General features: G+C 38.4%; 1 protein-coding gene and 1 pseudogene across 1 annotated transcript in view; both read left to right on the plus strand.

Moving 5' to 3' along the window:
* Nucleotides 1–20,802, plus strand: part of Cpq (carboxypeptidase Q) — a 425,857-nt gene that overhangs the window by 100,731 nt on the left and 304,324 nt on the right. The window contains exon 3 of the mRNA XM_069991811.1: nt 12,432–12,639. Coding sequence (XP_069847912.1) covers nt 12,432–12,639 — 208 coding nt within the window. The remainder of the gene's footprint in view (nt 1–12,431; nt 12,640–20,802) is intronic.
* Nucleotides 19,118–20,802, plus strand: part of LOC138805524 (large ribosomal subunit protein uL30-like) — a 2,474-nt pseudogene continuing 789 nt past the window's right edge.

Below are 20,802 nucleotides of genomic sequence, written 5' to 3' on the forward strand. Positions count from 1 at the left end.
CATGGTAGAACATGATGTTTTCTTTATTATGACCCAGAAAAAAAACCTTATTATGGGAAATAAGTGCTTTTCTTGGGCACCTGGCTTGTTTTCTGGACACAGAATTTTGTGCCTGATTATGTTTTGCTTGCCAGGCAGTTCACAGCTGAACTTATGGTCCAGCAACTACCTGTATCTCATGACCTGTATTTTCCCATATTATTAACCATGGCATTATTTTATTATACTATACTTGTTTTCTTTTCTTTCTTTCCTCATTTATTTTTAGTTTTTTCAGTGTGTTTTTACAAGCCTCCTCAAATTATTTTGGTAACAAGCCAGGAAGTAAGTCAGCAAAACCCAAGTCTAAATAAATAAAATACCCCGTATTTAATAGAGATAATAAAAATGTCTCTCATGAGGTTGTGGAAAGCATCAAATGAGTGAACATAATAAAAGCATTTAGAAAATAGCTGGCATACTGTACACCTATATAAATGTTGCTTCTCTTTTTTTGTTGGTACTATTTTAATGAAATCTATACTAAAGTGGCCATCAACTAAATCTGCTTGAATAGATCACGACACTTTCAAAGCAGGTTAAATGGAGAAGAAAAAGATGAGACATGTACTTAAGGTCCATTCATCAACAATTACTCTAGTTGTGTATTTTACACTCAGTTATAGCCGCTAGTCACTTCATAGTGCTTTGGAAGACAATTTGCTAAAAATCACGGTCAAGGTGTCTTCTGCAATGCTTGCAATGTCTGGTGTTTAGGTATCTTGTACCAGAGAGGTGTGGATGGCCAGCCAAATAAGGATTTGATCCCAGAGGCACCATTCTACTTCTTACCTTTTACTGGTAGATATTGAGGATTTCCAAATGAAGATCTGAGTTTGAATCCTAGACCTGGAATTAACCAAACTCTGTGACCTCAATCAACTCTCAGTGTTTGCATCAGTATATTTACAGGCTGGGCAACTACGGTACCCACCACGGAGTATTCTATGGGTGTGGAAAATAGCACTTGCCCAGCCACATCATGCATACAATAGTTATTTCTGTTGTTATTAGTTTCATGCAAGTCTCTGGAGTTGAAGAATGGATTTCTGTTGAGTATAGACAGATCTGGTGTTTTGTTTCTTTGTTTATTTTTTGCTTTAGGTATTTGAAAACTCTTTGATGGAAATTCTGCACGTGCTTCACTCTTGGCTTTCCTTCATGAGGTGGTATAGAATTGACAATGGGAACGTGGGTTCTTGGGATCTGCATTCTGGGAGCCCCAGCAGCATGAAAGTGTTTCCATTACTGCTGCATTTGTACTTGTTTCTGCTATGGATTAATACATTATTCAGTGTTGTAAAATGGGTGCCTGGTTTTCATTAATGGGTGGCTCATCATAAGCTCATCAGAAACTTCCCATTCATTTTGTTGAGCTCAGTTGTTGGGGATAAATGGCTGAGAGGTTCTTTGCCCTCCAAAGTAGATCATAAACAATATGGTCAATTTAATGCAAGTAAGAAAACAGATCATGAATTCAGAATATGGGAAAAGCACTGTGCCACATCTTGTGGCAATATCAGAGGGCATCTCTGTGAGGCCATCTGTTGTTTGCTGCCCAGGAGTCACTTTCCTTATATCTGGGAACTGCAGCCTTTTCCTACTCCCAGCCATTTGGTTTGGGTGGGATTTGCCATTTAGCCAGGTCTGGGGGTGGATGGTTAGCCTAACCATCACAATATTGGATCTAGGAATGGGTGTATAACCCAGGAGTCTTGAATAGATTTGCTTGTTGGAGCTCTAGGAAAAAAAAAAAGCTCTTCCATCGTTGCTATGGGAGCTGCTGGAAGACCACTGCTTGCAGTAAGCATGAGGTGTAGGAGATTAGTGAAGCTACTGAGGTCTTTGGAGCTGGGTTGGGGCTGGGCACCAAGAGCCAGAATCTGCCTGAGACCAGCTCTTTACAATGGTCAAATGAGCTGAACCCTTTCCAAGTCAGCTATCTAACGCTTTCCTATCACTTGCAAATGTGAGAATCCACATGCTCTTTGATCTCAGTAATTAGGACAGAGATAGATGGTGGTTGCAACTGAAAAGCTACTTTTAGTTTAGAATACTTATTCATGTCTATAATAATACTTGAATCCAGGGATTAAAATTATTGTAGAAATAAAATTGACCAATGTCAAGAATTTATTGAAGTGAGATGGGAATCAGCCTGATTTCAGTTTAAATCCAAACTTTGTCCCCTTTGCAATTTGAAGAGATAGTTGAATCTTCTTTTGTCTCAAAAATGAGACAAATGTCTCAATAAAAATGAGGTGAATGCACTCACAAGAAATGTAATGGCTTTAATTGTTGTAGTATTATACAAATCATTGCATTAGGTCCTATTAGTCAAAGGGATTTCATAAAATAGAATCCAGAACATTTCATATAAATTATATGATTCTACTATTTATATCTTGTCTCTAGAATCTTCTTTTTGTTGATTGTGGGGCTTGAACTCTAGGTCTAGGCACTGTCTTTGAGCTTCTTCAGCTCAAGGAAAGCAAACACTCTACCACTTGAGCCACAGCACCACTTCCAGTTTTCTGGTGGTTAATTGGAGAATAGAGTCTCAGGGACTTCCCTGTTCAGGCTGGCTTTGAACTGAGATCCTCAGATCTCAGCCTCTTGAGTAGCCAGGATTATAGCTGTGAGCCACTGGTACCCAGCTTCTAGAATCTTCTTTAAGTGGAAAATTATATTAAATTGAAAAATGAAACTAAGCCAAGTATATTATTATTTCAGGCAAGAATTGTTTTATTGCAGTACTTTTACACAAATTTTACTTCTTTAAGAATGCATAGGACATGCAACACTTCAAAACACAGTTAAATTTTAAAAAGCCTATTTTGGAATACCAAGTTGTCATAGAGTAATTTCATTTCTCTGACATAGCACTGTAATAACATTGTTTTGTACCTAACACAAACACAAGCACACTAGTTTCTGTCATTTTTCTCACTGAGTTGTGAAGATAGAATTCAGAGAGAAAATGCATGTAGAGATGAACTAGTGAAATCTGCTGAAAGTGTGTAGAATTATCTAGTCATGTGACAGAACTACTTGTTTCTGTTAGAAATGACATTAGGTAGTTAACTAAACAAATCTGCCAAGCCTGTTACTTTGTGTATCTTTATAGTTGGCCAAAGTTCTTTGCCATGTGTTATTTGCTAGATCACTGACACTTGCTAAATTCCTCTTCAGGTATGTAAGTTTTCACTGTTTGTTGATCATTTGATCACTTTGTGGCAGTACCTATGTACATCTGATCATATAAAATAATATTTATCAAAATGAACTCCAGGAAATGGAAACAAGAGGTTTTCTTCATTTGTTGCTATTTTTGTTTTCTTTTCCTCTTGTCTTGATTTTTCCTTTATCTGTCTTTGGGAGGGTAAAGGGAAGGGGACACAGAAATGGTGGGAAAAAGGGTGAACAAATGCAGCAGTGTTGAAAATGAACAATGCAACTTGTAGGTAGGAACAGAAAGGGAAAACTTGGAGAGAGCAAGCAAAGAGGTGACATTGTTCAAAAAGAAATGTATTCTTTATCTGACTTATATATCTGTAACCTCTCTGTATATCACCTTTAGAATAACAGTGAAAGTGCATGAAAGGAAAAAAAAACACTGTCAAAGAATAAAAAAGAGGAAATAAAACTTACATCATTATCCAGTTTTCACAGAGCAATCTTCCGTAGAGTATCCAACATATTCATTCTGTGTCTTATCATTTAACCATACATTGTGAAAAATAACTTTCAGGGAAGAATTTAAAACTCAGGATCTATGTATTAGTGGTTCTCGGTATTGCTTGGGTGATTATATAAAATAATATCTATTAAAATGAACTCCAGGAAATGGAAACAAGAGGTTTTCTTCTTTGTTGCTGTTTTTTCCTTTTGCCTTGTCTTATTTTTGTGTGTATCTGTCTTTGGGTGGTAAGGGGGGTGGCACAGAAAAGTTATGATAAAGGGTGAACAAATGTAGCAGTGGTACTCACTAGACACTATGTGGAAAATGAACTATACAACTTGTGGGTGGGGATGGGAGAAAAAAACAGAGAGAGAGAGAGAGAGTGAGATAGGGAAGGAGTAACCTCATCCAAAAAGAAATGTATTCATTACCTGACTTATGTAACAGTAACCCCTCTGTTACTATGCCATGGATGTTGATGCAGGCAGGTGCAGGCCACTTCTCAATGCAGGTGAATCAGGTTTTGGACCAGGTTTAATTTGAGCCAAGCCTCAGAAGACACAGCTTGTGGAGGATGCATTGCACGGGTCACAGGCTTCTGCGTATCATTTAGAGTTGCAGTTTACCCCTTGCTCAAATTATAGCTGAGTTGTTATTATCATTTTCCTTGAAAACTTTATGTCCTTGAAAATCTCTTCTTTTCTTCCTGGAGTCCACAGAATGAGGATGAGGATCCACTTTGATTAGAAACTGGAACATGGTAGAGAGTTCCACTGTCTGAGGACTTGGAAGGAAGCTTCAGATTCATTGTGAGCAAATATGCTTTCTTTGTGGTACTTTCATCTTCTCTACTTTGTTCTTTTTTTCATAAGTTTTTTTAATTGTGAAAATACCATAGAGAGGGGTACATTTCTTATCAAGCATTGTTGCCTCCTTCTTTGTTTTTCCCTTACCATCTCTGCCCTCCCATCTCCACAACTACACTTCCTGCCCCTGCCAAAGTTCTAAAGTTCATTTTTCAACATAGCATTTTGTACATCTTATTGTTGCTGTGGGTCCACCTGTATCCCTATTTAAACAATTTGTTTTTTCCCTCCCTCTTCCCAAATTATACCAACATCAAATACAGTAAAAACAGGGGTTTTACCGTGGGCGGGGGGGGGGGGGGGAGGGAACATACAAAGCAACAATCACCTTATAAATCTGTTAGAAACAATAGCAAGAAAGAAAAAAAACCCACTTGTTTCCTTATCTTGGGGTTCATTTTGCCTAACATCATCTTATCTGATCTTTTCTGCTTGCCTCAGACATATAGTAGTTATTACAAATAAGGGAAACCATGGGACCTATGTTTCTTTGGGCCTGGCTTACTTCATTTAATATATTTTTTCCAAGTATTTCCATTTCCTAATAAATGAGGCAGTGTCATTCTTTTTGATGGAGGAATAGAATTCCATTGTGCATATATACCACATTTTCTTGATCCATTCATCTACTGAGTTGGTTCTATATCTTAGCTATGGTAAATAAGGCTACAATAAACATAGTTGTGCTGGTAGCTTCAGTATGGTATTGTTTGTGATCATTCGGGTAAATGCCCAAAAGTGGGATTGCTGGGTCATAGGGGAGCTCTATGTGGAGTCTTTTGAGGAACCTCCATACTACTTTCCAAAGTGGTTGAACAAGTTTACACTCCCACCAACAATGAAGTAAGGTTCCCTTCTGTCCACATCCCCTCCAGCATCTGTTGTTATTAGAGTTCTTGATTATAGCCATTCTAACCAGGGTGAGGTGGTATCGCAGTGTTGTTTTGGTGTTTGTTGGGTCTTCGTCCCTCCCACAAAAGACGGATGGGGTCCGAGGAAAGGTAAGTGAGGCGCTAGCCTGTTCCCTAGCCTCCCTCAGCCCAGGAGACAATCAGACACAGCGGGGAGCCAAATCCAGCAGGTAGAAAAACTCGTTTATTAACAGAGAGCAGCCCCTTTTTAAAGACAAAAAGGGTGGGTGGTATGGTAAGGGAGGAAGAGGAACCAATCACTGTCAAGGTCACACCCTATCATTCACCTGAGCCTTCACGGGCTGGTTAGGTACTGATCAGAAGATCAATTGGGGTCTGCCCACTCTACTCTCTCCCAGAGCCATCTTGGCTGGCCATGTGCTCTACAGTAAATTAGGCTCTGCCCACTCAACCCCCTCCCAGTGCCATCTTTGCTGCCCATGTGCTCCACAGGTGTTGTTTTGATTTGCATTTCTTTTATGGCTAGGGAGATTGAGCATTTCTTCATGTGTCTATTGGCCATCCTTCTTTCCTTTTCAGAGAAATTTCCCTGTAAGTCTTTAGCCCACTTATTTATTGGGCAGTTGTTTCTTTGAGGATTTGTTGTTGGGGGATTTAATTTTTTGAGTTCCAGGTATATTTTAGATATGAGACCCTTGTCCATTGTATGGCTAATGAAGATCTTCTCCCAATCCGTGGGCTTTCTATTGATCTTGCTAGTTATGTCCTTTGCCATGCAGCTCTGCAAATTCATACAATCCCATTTGTCCAATCTTTCTTTGATTTGTTGTGTTTCTCAGTCTCTATTAAGAAAATGTGCCAAGGAGACCTAGAGTTTCTCCTATTCTGTCCTGTAATATTTTCAGAGTGTCTTCTTTGACTCTGAGGTCTTTGATCCATTTGGAGTTGATTCTGGTGCAGGGTGATATATAAGGATCTAGCTTTAGTTTTCTACAAGTAGTTAACCAATTTTTCCAGCACAATGTACTTTCTTCCATTCTATTTTTTTTAGCTCCCTTATCGAAGATTAGGTGGCTATAGGTCTGTGGGTTCATTTTTGGGTTTTCAATTCTATTCCATTGGTCCTGAGGTCTGTTCTTGTGCCAGTACCATTGCTGTTTTGATTACTAAACTAAAGCCATTTACTCTTAACTCAGGAACCAGAGAAGGATATCCACCCTCTCCACTTCCCTTCAATTTAGTATTAGAATGCCTAGCTACAACAATAAGACAAGATGCAAATATAAAAGGGATCCAAATAGGGAAAGATGAAGTAAAACTCTCCCTCTTTGCAGATGACATGATCTTGTATTTAAAAAATCCCAGGGACTCCACTCCCAAATTACTCAAGCAGATTCAAAACTTTGGCAAAGTACCAGAGTATAAAATTAACCCTCAAATATCAATGCCTTTTCTGTATGCCAACAATGAGAAGAGCACAGCTGAAATCAGGAAAGCAACTCCATTCGTAATAGCCTCACAAAAAAATAAAATACCTAGGAATTAACTTAACCAAAGAAGTGAAGGACCTCTATGATGAAAACTTTAAAAATCTGAAAAAGGAAATCAAAATAGAACCTAGAAAGTGGAAAAACCTCCCATGCTCCTGGATTGGAAGGATCAACATCGTGAAAATGGCAATGCTTCCCAAGGCTATCTACAGATTCAAAGCAATACCTATCAATATTCCACCTCATTCTTCAAGGAAATAGAAGAGGCAATCCAAACATTCATATGGAACAATAAATGACCCCAAATAGCAAAAATGATCCTTAGCAGAAAGATCAGTGCTGGAGGAATATCAATACCAAATTTCAAACTCTACTCTGTTCTTTACCTGGGGACACCCTGCCTCTTGTTTGGGGGCAGCTAGAATCTTCTGAAGACCGTTTATTTCTTCATATAGGCAACTTTCTGGACTCCTTAATTCATACGCACTCTTGCTATGTCTAAGTTTTACCTTATACTTTTTAACACTTGTGACAGTCTGTGTTTTTTGTTTGTTTGTTTATTTATTTCTATTTTTGGTGCCAGTCTTGGAGCTTGAAATCACAGCCTAGCACTGTCCCTTAGCTTCTTTGTTCAAGGCTAGTGCTATACTACTTGGACCACAACTCCACTTTTGGCTCTTTTGTGGTTAATTGGAGATAAGAGGCTTTCCTGCTCAGCTGGCTTCAAACAGTGTTCTTCAGATCTTAGCCTCCTGAGTAACTAGTATTGTAGGCATGAGCCACCAGTTCCTGGCCCCATTTTGTGTTCTTTTGAAACTTACTGTTTATTGTATGATTATGCAGTTCTTAAGGATGAAGCTAGAATGTGCTCATGTTCCTATTATTCCCAGTGCTGAGCATAAAGTCTTGACCTAGTAGGAACAAACATGAAAATAACAGAAGATTTTAGGACTCTTTCTTCCATGAGAAGCCTGTTGCAAGATCACCAAACTCTCTGTAAACAAATGGACCTTAGCAAGGACTGACTGCTATGATGTCCTTTTATCTGCTTTGAGTGAAGTTGCAACTTCATTACTTCTTCTGGGCCCCAGCACTGAATTTTCAAGAACAACTGTGTTTTCCTTTCCCCTAACTCTGAGCTCAGGAACTGGCAGCCATACTCTGCAGAGATGGAGTTATCTTGGGCAACACACCCAATGGGAGATTATTTGATAAAGAAGCAAAGCTTCTTTTTGACTAGGGCTAGACTATTTTCTGTTCAGAGTTCAGCCTTCAGAAATTATAATCTATTTCCTAAAACATACCAACCACATTAAATTGAGCCTCTAGAGACACATGTTTGTGTGCAGTCTTGCTTTAAATGGAAAGAAACGTCACAAAAAAATCTGATTTGTAACAAATTCTTACCTGTTCTTGAAAGAATGGAATGGGAGAAATTGGAGAGTGGTGCTCTGTTGAAGTCTCATAGAATAAGTGACCCAAACCAACACCACAGTGGTCAGCAGCAGTTACTCTGCAGGGAGATGCTAGCAATAACCACACAGTACTTGGCTTAAAAAGGAATCAATAAGTTCAAAAAATGAGATGTGCAGGATAAAAAGGAACCTGGGATTTTTTGCATGTTGTGCAAATAGGTTGTAGCTAAGTGTATCATTTTATGAGTACCTTTCTAGCTTCATTCCTATAGTCTCCTCAGAGATTAACCACTATAATCCTTTTCATCATACAGAGTCTAATGAATCTTGTCTTGCAGTGAAGTTTGCCTTCCAACTCTATTATTAATGGGCCGAAGCCTAGAGTAATAGCCACACTCTGGCATTTTGGTAGTACTGGGTTTTGAACTTAGAGACTCTCACTTGCTAGTCAAGATTTCTATTCTTGACCTATTCTTTTGCTTTAATTATTTATATTTTGGGGGGTGGAATCTTGCATTTTTGCCTATTGAAACTCAAATGAACTCCTTTCTCTTACTCATGTGCTTTTTTATAATTGAGATTACAGGCATGAGCCACCTTTCCTGGCCATTCTGATCAGCAGTATCCTAGAAAATAACAGATAGCAACCAAGGCAGACCTTTATGTAGCCATTTCTTCCCTCCTTTCATCCCTTTTTAAATGAATATACTGAGCTTTTCATTTATGAGAGAAGATAACAGTGTAGACAATTGGAAAAGCAAGACCCTCTGGATTCAGACAAGGATCAAATTCAGATCTCAGCTCCAATACCTAGTATTTGTGTAAACACAATTGTTGCTACCTCATTGTCCTCATAAACTACTTTGTTGAGCTACTGTGAGCATTTGTGAAAACAACAAGACAGTTAAATATGGTTCTTAATATTATCAATTAGTATGATCTAGAAATAAGCAAAGTCTTTGGAAATATGCACTGTTAATTGAATATAGAGGATGGAGGAGACAGAGGAAGTAGAGATGATGCCCAGCTTTCAGGAAAATAGATTAATTCAAATTCTCCCAAGTACATGGTGATGGGCCTTGACCTATAACTGTGACTAGTGAGTTGTGTTGGCACCTGTGCTGTCTGGGTTAGGTTTTGGCTCTTGAGGACTCTACTCTTTTATTTGTTAAAAGAATTTGAAGACTAGACCATAGAAAAGTACCACCCTTGTATGATTTTAATTTCAAAAATTTATAGAAATTTGGCTTCATTCCTAGTGGCTCTCATCCAGACACCAAAATTACCCCATTGCTGGGACATCCCATGGGTGGACCATTGAACCTGTTATTCATTAGGAACAGCTGAAAACCATCAGCAAAATTCCTGTGCTATGCCAACAATAACGCCAGGCAGATTTCAAGGTAACTCAAGGTTTCCCAAAGTTATAAACCTCAAAATCTGTCTAGCTGAATCCTTATGAGTACTTTTATGCATATTTATCATGTGAAAAAGCTAGTGATTCCCTTACTTTCTTTACACTGCTGCTTTTTAGTTTATAAACTAAGAGAGACATGCATATAGATCTTTAGCTAATTATTTTAAAGTAAAAGTACAAAAGCAAGCTTGAAGATAAAACTGAAGTAGGAGAGGAATCACTTCAAATGGTCTACTATGAGGAGGCTTATACTGAATACAACAATTCTCTACAATTTATATTTTAGTATAAATTATATTTTTATTAAGTGAAGTAAGACAGGCCCAAAGAAACATAAGTCTCCATGGTTTCTCTTATTTTCAATAACTAGTATATGTCTGGGACAAGTAGAAAAGGTCAAAAGCTATGTCCATATGACCAGATAAGATGAAGTTAAGTGAAATGAACCCCAAGATAGGGACACAAGTGGTTTTTTCTTTCTTGCTATTGTTTCTAATGTATTTATAAGGTACCATGTGATTTTTTTGTCATTTTGTATGTATTTGATGTCGGTTTAGTTTGGGGAGGGGAAGGGAAAAAAACAAAATGTTTAAATAGGGACCCATTGTAACAATGAGATGTACAAGACACTATGTTGAAAAATGAACTTTACAATTTAGGCGGGCAGAGAGGGGGCAGGTGGGGAGAAAGGGGAGGGAGAAAGGGGGTGGGAGTGTAGTTGTGGAGATGGGAGGGATGGTAGGGGAAAAACAAAGGAAGAGGCAACAATGCTTGATAAGAAATGCACTCATTACCTTGCTTATGTAACTGTAACCCCTCTGTACAGTATTTTCACAGTACAAATGTATTTTTTAAAAAAAGCATTTTACAATGAACAGTTACCATTTCAGCTTTCCAGAAAAGCCCCCCCCCCACCAAAAACTTCCTAATTTTCTAATCTATTCATAATATTCAGAAAGTATGATAAATATAGGTTGATGGTTCTGATTTTACTGACATATTTGAAGAGTACACTGCTAAAATTCACAAAGTGATAAGCATCTACCACTTCTTTCTAAAAAGTTCAATTTAGCCATTACATTATATTAGCCTTGTTGGTAAGGATTTTTTATTTATCACTCTGGCTGCTCTTTTAAGTGGGATCTTTTGTGGTTTGACAAATCTTGAGTGACTCTAGGGAGATATGAAATTCTCTTCCACAGTCAGGAAGCTATAGGCAAGTGATATGAGGAAAGTGGGAAGACCCAAGGTTCTAGGACACACACATTCCAATTTTTAAAAATTTTATTGTCCATTTTTTTTTGGTCAGTCGTGGGGCTTGAACTCTGGCCCTGGGTAAAAATTTTATTGTCAAGGTGATGTACAGAGGGGTTACAATTACATAAGTAAGGTAGTGAGTATGTTTCTTGTCAAACTTGTTATTCCCTCCCTCATTTTTCTCCCATTTTTCCTCTCCCTGTCCCCTCCCCCCTAGTTGTACAGATCGTTTCCAACGTATTGTCTTGAGTATCGCTGTTGCATTGGTTCCCCCTTTGTCCTTTGTCTCATCATTTTGACATTGCTCTTCCTTTTCCTAATTGAGATAAACGTATATACCATACCCAGGGTACCAAAACCAAATACAGTGACAACAGGGGATAAACGATAGTGGGGAAAAACACATAAAAGAAACAAATCACATAGTACATTAAAAACAACAACAACAGATAAAACTTCTTATGTCCATGCCTTGGATTTCATTTTGCTTAGCATCATCTTACATGGTCTTATGTACATAGCTATTGAGCTGTTCTGCTCATCTACTGGGAATATCCTAGGCGTGGGCGGGTGTAAGTGCACACACACACACACACACACACACACACACACACACACACACACACACACACACACACACACTGGAATTCTATGCTTCCATCAGAAAGAATGACACTGCCCCATTTGTAAGGAAATAGAAAGATTTGGATAAAAAAAATTTTTGGAAAAAAAATCAAAATTTTTATTCAAAGAGTGGTTATGTGTCTGGTGATGAGCAAGTACTGTAAGTGCAGAACATCGGGCATTTCCATATCCGTTAGGAGGGTTTTTATACAGAGGAGGGAAGCAAGAAGCTGACCTTTTGTGGCCCGTAGGAGAAGGTGCATTAAACATTTGTTAAATGTTGAATTTATGAAGAACATTGAATTCTAGTAGTATTCTTTCCAAGTTGCCATCTTTGATGTCATTGAAGGTTGTTTAGCATCCTATCAAACTTGTGTTATTAAAAAGATAAATGTGTTTTGTAAATCCCAAGAGGGGTTTTCTCAAATGCAATTTTAAAAATAAATTATCAGTGTCATCTTGTGAAATGCATGATTTCTAAGGGTAGGAAACAGGGGAGAGGGAGTAAAAGCTTTATCTTCAGGCAGTTTGTGATTTTATACCAGCTGACCATCTGCGCTGAAAATCTTGAGTGATATGTTATATCTTTTTGAATGCATTTCTCCCTCTTGGAAAACTGGCTAACCCCACGATTTTTCTCCTGGGGTCAGAAGGACCCCACAAGTATGTGTGACCTTTTGTGTGTCAATCCCCCTCTTCATCCCTCCCCACCCCCCCCCACTGCTGGGAAACTTTGTTAATTTTTGTTTGACTTTTTTTTTTTTTCCAGGTATTACAGCAGAAGTTTTGGTGGTGACTTCTTTTGATGAGCTTCAGAAAAGGTCCCCAGAAGCAAAGGGGAAGATTGTTGTTTTTAACCAACCTTTCGTCAGCTATGCCATAACAGTGCAATACCGAATCCACGGGGCGGTGGAAGCTGCCAAGGCGGGGGCTTTGGCCTCTCTCATTCGATCAGTGGCTTCCTTCTCCGTCTACAGGTTGGTTTACCCTGTTTGTTGGAAATACAGATCATTCATGGAATGTCTTCCAATTCCACATCTGGTCGTGTGTTTGTGATATCTTCTTTGGCCAATTCAGGATTCCAAGCATCATTTATGCATTCCTCCAAAAGGCTTTCCAAAGTCACAATGATCCCATAACATTCCTTCTATAACCAATTATTGTGTATTTCCATTGGAGGGAGAACTGAGCTCATGTCTGTGTTTCATCAGAAGCTCCTAATGACTTCAGAGGAAGCTGGGCTTGAGTAGTGAAAAATAGAGCGGGAAACATGATGGAGGGGGGCATCCTGGGTTTCATGGAAGAATTGGGAAACTAGAGAATCTTTAATATAGACTGGGTCTCTTCCTGAACAACTTAAATGTCTCTTAAACTTCTCTGGGCCTAATAATTCTCCTGTATTAACAAATGATGATTAAGTATAATAACTGAAGAAAGCTATTTTAATATTAAATGAAGTAAAACTTATAAAAGATTGTTTGGTTATCTGTCCAGGTCTACAGCTTGGCATAAATGCTGGGTGGTGATACCTGAGGATAGCGATAGGACATTGTTTTTCTTTACAATCCTTGTAAAGCAGTGCCAAAATGTTTGATTTATTTTATTGTTTTCATTTTTTGGAGTTTAACTTTTTTAGTTTCTTTTAATAGATATAAGAAGGGTTTCAATTCAACATGTCAATTTACGTGTACAATGTATTTTGATCAGTGTCACCCTCATTTTTTCATGTCCTAGGAAGGCTTACTCATGATTTTCCCCCCTTGAAATGGAGTTTTACTACATTGCCCAGGTTAGCCTTGAACTCCTCAGTGATTTTTTCAGCCTCAATCTCCCCAGTAGCTGAGAAAAGAGGTACAAACCACTGTGCCATGCCAAGGTGCTTTATTAAGACCTCGGTCCTAGAAAGAAATTCAGTGTTGTTGTGGATAAATATTCTAAAATTGATGTATAGGTATTTTGTCTAGTTTACTAGCTAGCTATGAAGTGTTGCGCATTAATGATGAAATATTTGAGAAAACATAGTTCTAAGAAATACTATCTTTAAAAACAGTTTGAGATTTTCAGAACCATGAATAAATGATGGTAGATATGGTTTACTTGGCTCTGGGGACTAGAGTTTTAGATTGACTATAAAGGAAATTCTGTGTTTCACAATTGCTGTTTAGAGCTGAAGACACAGCTGTGTAAGCTTAATTAGAGCTCTACACTACACCCCTCCAAATAAAGTCACTGAGGAAGAGATGTAAGATGAACAACTAGGAAATCCAGTCAGAAAAGAGCATATAGCAATGCCAAAGATAGGATTAAATGTCTTCCCAGGGAGGAAGGTAGGCCATGTTAGAACCACTTGTTAGGAGTTTTATGAGAGAAAAATTTAGTTACACTGGTATCATAGTGCTAAAAATAATGTTCTTTGTAAAGGATTTAATAGTTTTGTGACTAGTGAAATAATGTTTGGATCATATCCTTCTAGATGGTTAATCTTCCCAGGAGAAAAATTCTCAAATGGCTAGCTTATTTCCCAGAATACCCCAGCCACCCCCTTGGAATAAAATATTCAGCAAGCTGCTATGGCCTTTTGCTATGATTTCACTGGTCATGAGGCTTAAATTATGGAACTCGTCTGTTGCTTTGTGAAAGTGGGAAGTTTCCAGAAATCTTTATTTAAGAACTACTATTCATAATGCTAATACATTTCCAGATGCTTTAATGCACAGTGATCTGCCAGGGTTCATTGGCCTTTTGTTTTGTTTTGTTTCGTTTTGCTGGCATGACAAAGACATCTAGAAACCCAGGCTGCAGCCTAAAAGTAGGAAGTGTCTAACATTGGACTTGGGCATACTCTTAGTCTCTACGGTTTGAAGTCAGCAACTGGTAGTGTGTAGAAAGAATTCATTCTTTATATTTTTGGATCTAGACTGATGGTACTTTTTTTAAAAACCAATTTTACAACTAATTGTATTTCACTGGACTGTTAAATTTATAACGCCACTCTCAACAACATTTATGGGTGTAAAATGACATTGGCCTTCGTCCAGTACCGTAGGCCCTTTCACACAGACCATTTTATTTGTTGTGACAGCAACCGGAAGAGTCAGGATTAGACCCAGTTTACAGGTAGGGAAAGTAAACGTTAGCAAATTAGATACCCACACAAGTTTAAAAGACTTGCGTCCTGAGAAATGAAAAAGTAAACCTCTGTCTCTTTGTTCCCTAACTACTTACTGATTTTAGAATCATTTCCTTAAGTATATTTCTATATTATACCCTCTGATTCCACATCCTTCATTTCCATCATTCACTTTACAGATTTTTTTTCCATGCTGCATTTTGAACTCAAGGCCTTGATTTGCTAGGCAGGCACTCTGCACTTGAGCCATGTCCCCATCTGTGGACTGTTTTTTTTTTTTTTTTTGGTTGGTCATGGGGTTTGAACTGTTCCTGTGTTCTTCTGCTCAAGGCTAATGCTTTACCACTTTGAGCCACAATGCCACTTCCAATTTTTGGGTGGTTGGTTAATTGGAGATAAGAGTCTCCTGGACTTTCTTGCCTGGACTGGCTTTGAACTGCTATCCTCAGATCTCAATGCAGATTAATGTGGCTTTTGCCAGTCCTGAAAATAAACTTGTTAAGGTCACAAACAGCTGCCTAGCTGTTCAGATACAGTGGGCTTTCAGAACATTATCTTATGTCATGTCTTTGAATTACTTGTCACTATTGATTGCTTTTCCATGTCTTCTCTTTGGCTCCTATGACTTTTTCATACTTGTGCTCTTCTCCTTCCCTTCTTTTCCCTTTCTCCCTCCCTCTCCCTTCTTTCTTCCCTCCCTATAGACCTTCCTCCTTTTTCTTTATCTCTTCTTTTGGGGTTTCTCTGGCTTCTGACTCCGCATGTTCTGCCTGAGAACTCCAGGCATATCTGTGGCTTCCACCACTAAACCTCCCATTTCCATGTACACTATGTCTATGAGCTAGCTCTGGGTCCATATATCCAACTGCTTATTGATTCTTCCTTGGATATTCCACTGCCATCTCAGTTCTTGCTTTTAAAAACTGAACTCTTCCTTTCACCTCTTCTGTATTTTCTATATATCTGGGGAGCACTTTGTGCTATCCATTTGCAGCCCAACTGGTAGATGTGAGCCAAACACCTTTTGATATTTCCATGCCATACCTTGTGTACTGTCTGTCACATGTTTTGGAGGCAGTTTGGTTTCATATTTTGGTTGGGGAAACTTCACGTCTAAGTCACTTCACAGCGTGGAGGCCTCTTTCTTGTTCACAGTCTAGTTCTAGGTGAGTGCTTGGCAGGTAACCACATATCCTTCTCTATCTTGTGACTGCTTAGTCCTGGGATCACATAGTCCTCTGTATCTGGAAAAGAAGGAGATGAGAAAGAATGTTGCCAACCAAAAGGGAGATTTTACACATTAATTCATATCCAGGCCTGGCAATAGTATACTCTCTTCTGTTCACATTCTATCTATCAGAAGGTATTACATGAAATCTGGGAAGTTGGTTTATTTTTGTTGTTTTTGTTTTTGTTTTTGTCAGTCATGGGGCTTGAACCTGGGTGCTGTCCCTCAGCATTTCAGCTAAAGCAAGCTCTCTACCACTTGAGCCATAGCACCACTTCTAAGTTAGTTTATTTTTATACCCAAGAAGAAAGGTGAATACATTTGGTTTAAAAAACTATCCTGTTTGCCCCAATTTCACCACATAGTTGCAGAAAAAATATTGATTTTTATTTTAGATAGATTTTAGTGTGTGTGTGTGTGTGTGTGTGTGTGTGTGTGTGTGTGTGTGTGTGTGTGTGTGTGTGTGTGTGTGTGGGTGTGTGTATACAATGATGTTTAGTACATAGTGGAAGCCCAGAAATGTCTTAAACTTCCAGAGATGATTTTTTTTATTGTGAAAATACCATACAGAGGGGTTACAATTACATGAGCAAGGTAATGAGTACATTTCTGATCAAGCATTGTTGCCTCCTCCTTTGTTTCCCCTTACCTTCCTTTCCCACCTTACCATCCCTTCCCATCTCCTCCACACCCACCCTCCTATGCCAAAGTTGTAAAGTTTGTTTTTCTACATAACGTCTTCTGCATCCAGAGGTGATCTTGTCTGAGGTTGTATAGTAATCATAGCTAGACACTAATGATAAATCAGTTGACTCAGTATTTAGTGTTCACTGACTAAAATGTAACCTCTGTATACTTTAAAAATAACTTGATCTTTATAGGGCACTGTGCTCTGTATTTGGAAGGAAATATCCACATGTTCAATATGCCAGATTATATATAGGTTTTCTGCCCAAACATTCATGACAATGATGCTTCAAGCTACATAAATCCCTAGTTAGTTCCATGGGCCTGAGTAGTATCGGATTTCACCTAGGAACATAACATGGCTTTTGGAAATTTTGGTTTGAGGGAATATAGAACCTATCAATCTGATTTTTTTATATTTTGTAAGAAGAACACTTCTGCATTTCCTTTACTCTATTATCCATCTTTTGGATCATCTAAGGCAATTTAAAATTCTAGACTGACTCACAATGCAGTATACCTTGGGAATTCTGCCTCCTGATTTCTTAGCATGCAAGCTCAAGACTGCAAAGTAATTTTTATATTAGCCCAAGTAAAATATAATTCAGAAGGTAATTCTGTGGAGACCAAATGGTCTGTTGTATCCTCATTGCCAAATGTGTGTATTTTTTTTCTAGATATTTTCTCCTTTGCCCCAGATAATTGAACAGACTGTAGTTTTAATCAGCTAAGGAAGCAAAAGGCTCTCCCTTTACTTTGCTGTGAAAATTATATCCTCATACTGGGCAAGAATCTACTGTGACCAGAATTAGGCCTTGAGAGGACTTGGCTTTGTAAGATACCACTGGCTTCTGTTTTATATCATGGGGCTCTGTGTACTGCATTGATCCAGTTCAGTAAAGAATAGGAGGAGGAGCAGACCAAGAGCTGATGAAACCATTCAGTTGGGGAGAGATGAGTGAATCCAGGTGAGGTTCTGGAGTGACAGGCAGAATGCTATACCATCTGGCGGGAGATGTGGAAAAGTATGTAAATCAAATCTATAATGATAATTAATACAGTCGATAAGTGACATAATTGAAGCACTGCTTGGGCTACCTCAGAAAGTTAAATAGCTTCAAGGAAGGTGCTGATGAAAGCCATTAGCATGGATAAAACATTCTTCTTAAGAAAGCATCTTGATGATCTTTCACATTACTTTTTGTAATCCAAGGGCCAGCTTAAAACATTCAGAGCAGAGGTGAAATGTCTTAAGAGGTCTATTTTGGATGAGTTTTGAAAACCAGTTATTCTCAAGGAGCAAAAGCATTTGCTTCCATTTTGTTCGTTGGTGTTTTTTATGGGGAAAAATTAATGCTGCATACTTCACATTTAAATAGTTTTGGAGTTTTGATGTCTTGGTGGTTTGGTTCTTCAGTGTGACCTTAGGATAATTAGCTATCAAACTTCATTTAATTTTTTTGAAGTATATTGTTGCAAGGCAAGGGGTGGAGGTATAGTATGAGCTTCTGGGAGAAAAATAAAAAACAACAAGGCAAATACCACTCTGGCGGTGCAGCCCGACCAGCCTGCATGAGTAGGCTCCTTCCCGCCCCCCCTTATTTTCTTTTCGCTTAATTCACTTGGAGGCTCATAACAGATGCACAGTAATCAAGCAGAATGCCAATTCTCATCACTCATGCAGGTGGAGGGCCCCAGCACTCCCAAGGGAGAAACCAGAGAAGACCCACGCTGAATGCTGCATTTTTCTTCTCATCATCTCTGCCACCCTCTTCTCTGATATTGGAAAGGCAGATTCTTTGTTTGGAAGGCTTTTGTTAGAAAGGAAAGTATGTTCTTTTTTCACTGTGCTCAGGTTATTGCTTCAGGTGGTCTGATGGGCATGCCATGTAGCTTGAAATAAAAAAGAGAGCTGGTCAGTGCCTGGTCTGGGTTCAGCCACTTGCCAGATGTGTGATCTTGGCAAACTGCATCAGTTTCCAGTGCCACAACTTCATGTGTAAAGTGGGGGAAATGACTGACTCTTTAACCTGGAGTTGTATAAGGATTAAATGAGATACTGTTGTTTTTAATGCATGGAAGTACTATTATTATGTAGCTTTGTTCATTAATGACTGGATATAATTACTGAATGAGAGGAGGAGGAAAAGACAGAGATCAAGGTAAAGGAAGGCAGGAAAGAAGAAGAAAAGAAGGGGGAAGAAGGAGAGAAGGAAGGAGGGAAGGAAGAAGAATTTAGTTTTTTTCAGTGCTTGATTGTAATTGGTGGATTTTAATTGCAGCTCTCTAGTTAGGAGACTTACCCTAACATCCTATCACCATTTGGATCTCTAGCTCCACAGTTCCTACAAACTCTGTGGGGGGTTATGTTTTATTAGTCTCCTTCCCTCTATGATTGGCAGGTCTCCGGATGACAGATGATGGGTTTCCTTCATCTAGGTGTTCCCAGGGCCGTGTAAAGCCTGGCACACAATAGTGATGGAATGCATAATAAAGGTCCAGAAGCAGGAGTAGCCTATCTGGTTTGTTAACATGAAAATTTAAGGTGTCACCTTTTCACATTCACAGACATTGAATCATAATATAGATGAGGTGACTAACCTTTTGAATCACTACTTATCAAAAATAGAATCTCTGGTATCTGAGAGCAGGCTATATAGCTATGTAAATTGGAGTAAAGCATTGCAAATGGCATATTACTATGGTGGTTTTTGGAGCTGCTATAATTAATGGTCCGTTTGCATTTTTAGTATATAGACTTTCATTTTTCATTTGCTTATAACCTTGATATAAAAATTTATTCTTGGCTGCTGTTGTGAATTCATAATTTATATATATATATATATATATATATATATATATATATATATATGATCACCTTCTATTTTTCTGACTGATTATTGAAAGCACCAGCTTAAGCATCACATCACCATGGGATGTTTTCCCAAATCTCAAGTGGTAAAAAGAAATTAATGCATTTTAAATCTCAAGTTTCAGGATTATGAAAATGTTGTTTGCTTATGCAGTGCCCTTTGAAAGATGTGTAGTGTAGCATATAAGCCAAAAAAATCTTGAGTAACTTTAACCCAGTATTTACTACTTCATGTGTTTATTTTCTGTGTGTGTTTCTCTTTTCCTCTGTCTTTCTGTCTTTCTGTTTGTCCACCTGTCTGCCTGTTTACCTGCCTGCCTGCCTCCTTGTCTGTCTGTTTCTCACTCACGCATGCATGCTCGTGCGCGCATGCGCACACACCCACCCACCTACACACACACACACACACACACACACACACACACACACACACACACACACACACACACACACACACACACACACACACACACATACACCCCAGGTTACAGATAACTCTTTTACCCATGTCGCTTTTGCTTCTTTACTCTTTCGCTTCTTTAGCCCTTTGGAGAAAGTGCCAAAAGGTACTACCAGGGGAATTTGGAGGCTAATTCAGGTAATAATGCATAGTATGGCATTTGGAATCAGATTTGATTATAGTCTATTTTCCATTTGACTCTGGGTTTTAACAAGTGAAAAAACTGAAATAAAATTTTTTCTTAACCCATGTTCTTCAGTAGCAATGGTGATTACAAAGAAACTGATTTACCATAGGGGGGAGAACATGCAAAGGAAACAAAAAAATCATATAGTACATTTAAAACAACAACAACAACAAGGAAAGGCCTCTTGTATCTATATCTTGGGGTTCACTTCACTTAGCATCATCTTATATAGTCAAATGTACATAGCTTTTGCGATTTTTTTGCTTATCTGATAAAATTATCCTAGATGTGAACTAGTTATTGCAAATGTGGGAAACCATGGGACCTATATTTTTTGGGCCTGGCTTACTTCACTTAATATAATTTTTTCCAAGTCTTTCTATTTCATAACAAAAGGGGTAGTGTCATCCTTTCTAATGGAAGCATAGAATCCCATTATATATATATATATATACATATATATATATATAATGGATACATATATATATGCCACATTTTCTTGATTCATGCATCTACTGACCTTGCATCTTGTATATACAATTGAATAATTTGGGGAGGGGAAGGGAAATAACAAAA

The sequence above is a fragment of the Dipodomys merriami genome, unplaced genomic scaffold (assembly GCF_024711535.1).
Source record: "Dipodomys merriami isolate MVZ:Mamm:240054 unplaced genomic scaffold, mDipMer1.0.p SCAF_4, whole genome shotgun sequence".
NCBI classification, from domain to species: domain Eukaryota; kingdom Metazoa; phylum Chordata; class Mammalia; order Rodentia; family Heteromyidae; genus Dipodomys; species Dipodomys merriami.